Source organism: Pygocentrus nattereri, chromosome 11 (genome assembly GCF_015220715.1).
Source record: "Pygocentrus nattereri isolate fPygNat1 chromosome 11, fPygNat1.pri, whole genome shotgun sequence".
NCBI lineage: Eukaryota > Metazoa > Chordata > Actinopteri > Characiformes > Serrasalmidae > Pygocentrus > Pygocentrus nattereri.
In genome coordinates this window covers 42,302,132-42,310,140 of record NC_051221.1, presented here as the reverse complement: position 1 = coordinate 42,310,140, position 8,009 = coordinate 42,302,132, and the positions used below count along the sequence as shown (strand labels likewise).

At 39.0% G+C, this 8,009-nt stretch overlaps 1 protein-coding gene across 1 annotated transcript in view; it reads right to left on the bottom strand.

Moving 5' to 3' along the window:
- Window positions 1-4,260: 4,260 nt before the first annotated feature.
- Window positions 4,261-8,009, bottom strand: part of mapk11 (mitogen-activated protein kinase 11) — a 22,226-nt gene continuing 18,477 nt past the window's right edge. Inside the window, exon 12 of the mRNA XM_017722312.2 lies at window positions 4,261-7,086. Coding sequence (XP_017577801.1) covers window positions 7,013-7,086 — 74 coding nt within the window. The 3' untranslated portion in view covers window positions 4,261-7,012. The remainder of the gene's footprint in view (window positions 7,087-8,009) is intronic.

Sequence of the window (8,009 nt, the reverse complement as noted above, 5' to 3'; positions counted from 1 at the left end):
TCTCAGGGGCGTGGGGGAGGTGGTCTTGGGTCTATTGGGGGCGTTTCGCTTCCTCTGGACTTCATGTGCTCAGGAATCTCCCAGTAAGGCATGCCCACACATCCTGTCCGAAACACTCTCAGATACTAATAATCTAATAAAGATTCGATTATTTTGGTTATTATTCCACTAATTTACCTCATGCAGAGTTTCTCTTTACCGAGCTTCCTAAGAAAACGTGGCACTTTCACTAAGTTCATTAAAAAAAGACACTTTTCTTTGCTGTTTTTAACAAAGTATTAATGAAAGGAAGTGCTTAACCTTCAGAAAATGCTACTGTCCCGTCTCAGGCTGTCAAATGGGACCATATACAAACTATTTTCACCATAAATGACCGCATTACAGGTTTGAACACAGATCATAGTCCCTGTTTAGTTGATAATAATGCATTAAAAACCATATAACGTGTACAGCACACAGTGAAAGGAACGATAGTTTCATTAAAATGTTTGTTTCAAGCCGTTTTAATTTAATTTTCCTTTAAGTAACTGAGTTTTGAAAATGGGAAGAGAGTAACAAGTAAGCATTCAGGAGTGGTTAGCTGATTGCTTGAGAGACTACTAATAACCATGTACATAAATTAAAAAATATATATACTTTTTCTTACAATAGTTTTGGGTTGAATGGTCAAACTTTAACCGGGCAGTCAAATCTGTTTATTTGTGTGTAAATAAAATAAAAAAAACTGACTTTTTTGATAAATAAATACAATTTTAGGGGGAAAAAATTAATTTAGCATTACATTGCTTGGAACTTAACCAAATAACATTGTAAGTATGGTGTTATTATGATTTTAATGAAAATATTTCATAGAGAAGTTCAATGTTAGTGAGGTGGGGCAACCCAAAACCATCATATCATAGGACAAAGATATTTCATTCACAGCATTTTGGCAGACGCTCGACTTACAATTTGATCATTTTATGCAGGTAGCCTAAGGTGGTGTTAGGAGTCTGGCCCAAGGACTCTTATTGGTTTAGTGTAGGGTGGTTACCCAGGTGGGGATTGAACCCCAGTCTACAGTGTAGAAGGCAGAGGTGTTAACCACCACACTAACCACCACATGTTTATGACCATTTAAATGCTAATTTATAAAATGTTTTAAATTAAAATTTCAAAACATTTTACAAAAGTGAAAAAAAGGCAATAACAGTCACTTAACGGCGTCACTTTCGAAAAGGAAATAGGACGTTAAGTGAACTCATGGAAAAAGTCATATCCTCTAACACTCGTACAAATTGCAGCAGCAAACAAAATAGAGCTCAAAGCACCTGCTTACCTCACATAACGTCTGTTTATGTTACAGCACAGATTGGCCTTCTACAGAAACCCCCAGTGAAATACAGAAAACTCAGAGAGGCACTTAGACACCCAAACACTGCTATACTGATCTCTTAGGGGCGTGGGGGAGGTGGTCTTGGGTCTATTGGGGGCGTTTCGTTCCTCTGGACTTCATGTGCTCAGGAATCTCCCAGTAAGGCATGCCCACACATCCTGTCCGAAACACTCTCAGATACTAATAATCTAATAAAGATTCGATTATTTTGGTTATTATTCCACTAATTTACCTCATGCAGAGTTTCTCTTTACTGAGCTTCCTAAGAAAACGCCTTTGCTGCAAAAACAGCCTCTCTTACATATATCCACCTATTAAGCCTATGGCAGTTTAGCCCCACCCACTCACATTGAAGATATAAGGTGTGTTTCAGCCCTGAGTGCTTTTTGAACCAGGCACAATACAGGGCAGCCAATCAGAACAACGCTAATTTACATATATCAGGCTAAACAAAAACAGCCTGTTTAACTCTAAGGGATAAAGAGCGGTTGGGAAATTTAGAAGAAGTTTAAAAGACCTCAGTGTAATTCAAATGTTCTATACCCAGTTAAATATTTTTCCCCGTACAAGCCAAGAATCATTTAGGAAACTTTATTCTTAGACTGTATGTTGGTGCCATTCCCAGAACTAATAAGATATATAAAACTTCACCTCACCTATAAAAGAAGTTCATTTGACTAGTCTAGAGCTCGCCTACCAAAGGCAGGTCCAAGCCATGGTCCAAAAGACCACCTTTTTCTTGATCTTGATTTAATTTAGTTGAAGATTCTTACCCCACTCACTTTACTGCCACTAGAGAACTCTTGACTTTTCCGAGGGGGAGGGTGGGACTGGACTCAAGTGAATAGGGCTGGCTGGAGCCGTAACAAAGGCGAGCAATTCCTCTTGTCCTGAAGGAGCGCCTGGGGGACAATTGTTTTAAAGGCATGCTGGGAGACGTAGAGGAGAGAAACGCATCAATAAAGAAACGTTTTGGTTGCTTTTGACTTGAATGCATTTCGTAAAACAAAACTGTTGTAATGTTACCATGACTGCATCAAAGAAGAAAATAAACAACGTGAGCAAAAGCCCAATATTCTTTCCAGCTACTGATCTATACAGAGGTAGTCTTTTAGAGGTACATCAGTTCAATTAAACTCTACTTGGTTAAAACAATTTCTTTTACTGTTGCTTTTGGCGATGCACAAAGAATTATATAGAAATGAAAATGTTCAGCTCCGTTTAGGGCTATCTACATATTCTGAAGATACATTAATTTAAAGATCCTACACCTACATATCTACAGTGCTGTGTAAAAAGTATTTGCCCCTTCCCAGATTCTTCTATTTTTGCAGAAGAATTCTCTATTTTTTTGTTTCAGATCATGAAACAAAACATATTTTGATATTAGACATAGTTGACAAAAGTAAACACAAGGTGCTGGTTTTAAAATGACTTTATTTATTGAAGGAAAAATGCTGTTCAGAACTACTTGGCCCTATGTCAAAAAGTAACTGCCCCCTTAGCTACTAAACCCACCAGTTAAGAATAGAAACTGTTTGGCAATGTGAAGCAGACTAGAAGGTCTCAAAAAGCAGCACATGATGCCATGTTCTAAAGAGATTCAAATAGAGATGCATAACAAAATCATTTGAATCTACCAACCTGAGAGGGATTACAAAGCCATTGCTAAGGCTCTGGAGCTCCAGCGAACCACTGTGAGAGCCATTATCCACAAACGGAGAAAACTTGGAACGGAGGTTAATCTTTGCCTTTCCAGCAGTGGCCGGCCGCCCAGATTTCACAAAGAATCCAGGAGGTCACAAAAAACCCACACGACCATCTAAAGAAATGCAGGCCTCACTTGCCTCAGTTAAAATCAATCAATGAACATGGTTCCACAGTGAGAAAGTCACTGGGCAAAAATGAGAGAGTTGCAAGGCAAAAACCACTGCAGTCTCTCATTTGCCAAAAATCTTAAGATGATCCCCAAGAATTTTGGGACTGAGGAGTCAAAGGTGGAACATTTTGAAAGACATGGCTCTTATTACACCTGGTGTAAAATTAACATTGCATTCCACCACAAGACATTTACGGCATTCAGCTGACGCTCTTATCCAGAGCGACTTACAATTTGATCATTTTTACACAGGAAGGCGAAGGTGGTGTTAGGAGTCTTGCCCAAGGACTCTTATTGGTATAGTGTAGGGTGCTGAACCCCAGTCTACAGTGTAGAAGGCAGAGGTGTTACCCACTACACTAACCAACCAGAATAGCATACCAACAGTCAAACATGGTGGTGGAAGTGTGATGGTCTGGGGCTGCTTTGCTTCTGCCTGGACCTGAGCAACTGCTCTTTACCAGAAAATCCTGAAGGAAAGTGTCTGCCTGTCAATTCAAGACAGTTGGGTTAAAACTCAGGCATAGTTGAGTTATGCAGCAGGTTTTGGAGTGGCTGAGTCAAAGTGAACCCCAATGAGATCCCTCACCTGAATCCCAATGAGATGCTTCGGCAAGACGATAAACAGACCGTTAAAATGCTTAAAAATCATCCAGTGTAGCCTAATTAAAATGATTCTGCAAAGATTGGGCTAAACTTCTTCTGCAGTGATGCAAAAGACCCATTGCAAGTTTCAACAAATGTTCCTCTGCAGAGTGGCAGAACCCGTTATTAGATTTAGGTGGCAACTACTTTTTCACGTGGATGATAGCGGTTTTGAATAAATCTTTATCTCTAATAAATGGGATGTTCATTTAAAAGCTACATCTTGTGTTTACTTTTGTTGGCTTTATCTTAGATTAAAGTTAGTTTGATGATCTGAAACATTTAAAGGCCCTTTTTTATGTCCTCCTTCTTTCATCATGCATAGTTCAAGGCAAATGTCAATGAAATGTGATTCTTTGTATAAGATATAGCTAAAGGTCTTATTTAATCCACAGTTGCAGGGCACAAATCCAGTCAAAATCTGAAGAACATAATGAACAAGGAAAATACAAATAGCACTACGGAAACCAACAGATCCTAAATCCAGGGGAAAATAATAAACCCAGTCATGAAATATAAAATATACTTCACAAACATCAAAGACATTCAGAGTAGATCAGATACTTTTCAGGGTAAAACATTCGTCACATTCAGTAGAGAATAGAAACACCGGACAAACAATTACAACATTTAAAAAGAAGCTGGAGTGTAAAAGTCCCTCTTCAGTATCTGCTCTACAATCGTTTAAAAAAAGTAACGTCAAAACTGACTAAAGGTAGCAAATCTTTCGTTTTTATGCTAATTGGGTTAAGATGATGGGATGATTTTAGTCGTTACTGGATTACTGCAGTTTAAACCACCTATAGATATTTATGCCTCCTGTTTCATCCACACGTCGTGAAGCACTGACAAGAAAACAGTGGTATTTCATTCTGAACAGGGGCCTTTGACCTCCTGTCCGTTTGGTCAATGGAAGAACATTTTCTTTCGACACTTTCAACAAACAGCACGTGACACAAAACAAAGCGAGCTCCAAAGTCAGATCATTCATGTTTAAGTGAACAGAAAGTGTCTGAGGTATGTAAGATCTTTATAATGCACCCAAGAGATATTATGATGAATAAAAGATTGATTGTTATGAATACTGAGACACCACACTTTCACATTTAGACATGCTGAATGTACTGTAGACGTGAACCTTTCAAAAATGGAAATGAAGTCGGTGGACAAAATAACGGAAACACAGAGAACTATACCGTCACTGTTGGAGTAAAACCTTGTAACTCCAACTTTACAGCAGAAGGAAAAAACGTTAACTTGTAACAGAAGTTCATGTAAAAATATTTTTAAAACGTAACGTTAGACCATTTCTTTTGGTACATTCATCAAGGAATTTTAACACAATGCAAATCGTATCATTCTGTCTTCAGAGATTCAGACCTGGTGGACTAATATCATATGTGATAAACACAATTTCTATTGGCATTCTTCAAGAAGAAGCAATCCAATATCGGTTAAGATCAGGCAAAAATGGTTTATGGATGTAAAAAAAAAAAACATTACTTGTGTCCATTGCTGACAGACATTACACCATGTTATGTCTTAAGTTACCAAATTTCAGTGATGTCATATATTGTTACAAGAGGTTACAAGCAGTTTAACTAGTTTCCCCATCATGAATATCAGCTTTGTTAAGATAATTGATGCACAGTTTTGGCCAAGACAGTCAAGCAGGTTTAAAAAAAACATTCTAGTGTCTTTCTATAGACACCATGTCTATTACTGCTGACTGAGCTTCAACATACAGACACTGCTACTCCTTCCTGAGGCCACATTAAAGAAGAATACCACAGATTTCTCAAAAGGACTCTCTTACGCAGTCACTTAGGGCTGGGTTTTCCCAGCAGCCTCTTAACACAAAGACGTTTACACGATCTTAACACTACGGTGCTTTTGAGAAAGTGAGCCCAGATCATTAACAAAGCCATTCAGAGTGGTTCTACACAAACTCACTGAACCAGAATTGTTCACAATGGTGGTGATAGGTACCAGACATCAGGAGACTTTAGTCTCTCAAAGCTCCGTCACAGAACGTTAAATAAATTGGTTACGAATCTGCCTAATGCCTGAGACATGGTTTTATAATAATTTAGAGATCAGCTTTTGGGCTATGACGTATAATGCATTCATGGCAGAGGGGTACATGCAGGGTGCTGTGGGGTAAAACAAGCCAAGAAGGAAGAGTTGTAGGTTTACCACTGTTTGACCATCATCAACATTACACATACAACTCAGAAGACAATGTGAAGGTTCACTGATCACTTTGGGCAGTAAATAGAACTGCTTTGTAAACAATGCAACCCCTGGTTCCCATCACCACCACTGGAAAGAAACTCAGAGTCAGTTTCTCCATTTCACACCAAAACACTCAAAAATTAAACTATGCAGAAACTTTGAAAAATCAGTGGAACTGCCCTTTGAAATGTGACACTGAGACGCCACTGAATCGCTGCCCAGAGACATTACCTGTTTTCACCATAGGCTGGCCATTCGTCTTTCGTCCTCCTTCATAATTTGTAATGTATATTATTTCACACTTTTTTATTTCTTTGTTATTTTTTAGCAAAACTTACTGTAAATTATACATTTTGATCCGCTATTTACTTAGTGTTTCCGTTATTTTGTCCAACTGCAGTACGTTCCAGTCATTCCTATTCCGTAAACATGTGACTCAAGACTGACCCTATCCTTTTTGCTTTGACTGACACCCGTATCCTGTTGCATCTTCCTTTTATCTCCCTCAAAAAAAAAAAAAAAATACAATGAATATACACAACAGCATGCTCCCTGTAATAGTAATATACTGGTTGTGCATATAATGTGTCTATAATGTGTTCTCCAAACTAGACACATGCTACCCTCCAGCATTCAGGAAAACAAGCAGGTACAAACTTGCATGTATGCGCACACACACACACACACACACACACACACACCCACACACACACACACACCCTACACACTCAAAAAAGGCATCATGCCTAGGGAATGCATCATTATTCTTCTGATTAGCTCACAGTCATCCATCAAGTCCTTAGATCCTCAGTGCTAAGTCTACCAAGACCCCTTCATAGGTAGTAGACTCAGTGTTGGAGGGATGAATATAGTGTCTTTTACTGTTCAGCCTGGAGGCTGTCTGATTTGCTGACAGGTGCTTTGAAACTGTTCACTTCCTCAAACACCAGCTCTGTGGAAAAGGTACAGGGAGTGAAGGGTGAAAGAACAATTACTTTCTGCAGAAAGCAGTGAAAAAACATTATGCATCATACAAGTCTGAGAATTACTGTGCCTACCTACCTCAACACTGACAAGCCCATGAGCAAAGCTACTGAAAACCATGTAAGATCCATTGGATCATGTGACACTGAGCGCATCTGCATGCACAAAGTAATCTGGCTGCGTTCCAATAAGCAAGAAATGGTCCAGTGCAATTCAACGTTTTCAACAGCAATCAGAAACGAATAATAATATTCAGCTTTGGGCGGGCGGCACGGTGGCACAGTGGCACGGTGGCGCGGTGGTAGCACCTCATAGCAAGAAGGCCTGGGGTCGATTCCTCGGCCAGGTGACCAGGATCCCTTCGGTGTGCATGTTCACCCGTGTCTGTATGGGTTTCCTCCCACAGTCCAAAGACATGCAGTCAGACCAACTAGACATGGTAAAGTGAGTGTGAGTGTGTGACTGAATGTGTATGTCATTCTGTCTGAAGCAGCTTAGAAGGTGTGTGTGTGTGTGTGTGTGTGTGTGTGTGTGTGTGTATTCAACTTGATATTTAAATTTAATTTGATTTCAGGTATTACAAACAGCTGTTACTAAATCTTCAACTCAGTATGAAAATATTAATGATGTCAAGAGTATTTATCTTGGCTCTGAGGAAAACGTTAAGGCCTGCATTGCTGTCTACTGTAGTTTTAGCACTCTTTAGCACTCTTTAGCACTCTTTAGCACTCTCACCCAACAGGAGAAAAAAAAACTCATTTCTAGCTACCAAAACTACATTTGCAGGTCACAGACATTCTAGTCTGACAGTTTCTCAAAAATTATTTGAAGTCATTTTTTTGATAATCAGTACATGTAAAAAAATAAATGAACAGGATTTTTAATCAAAAA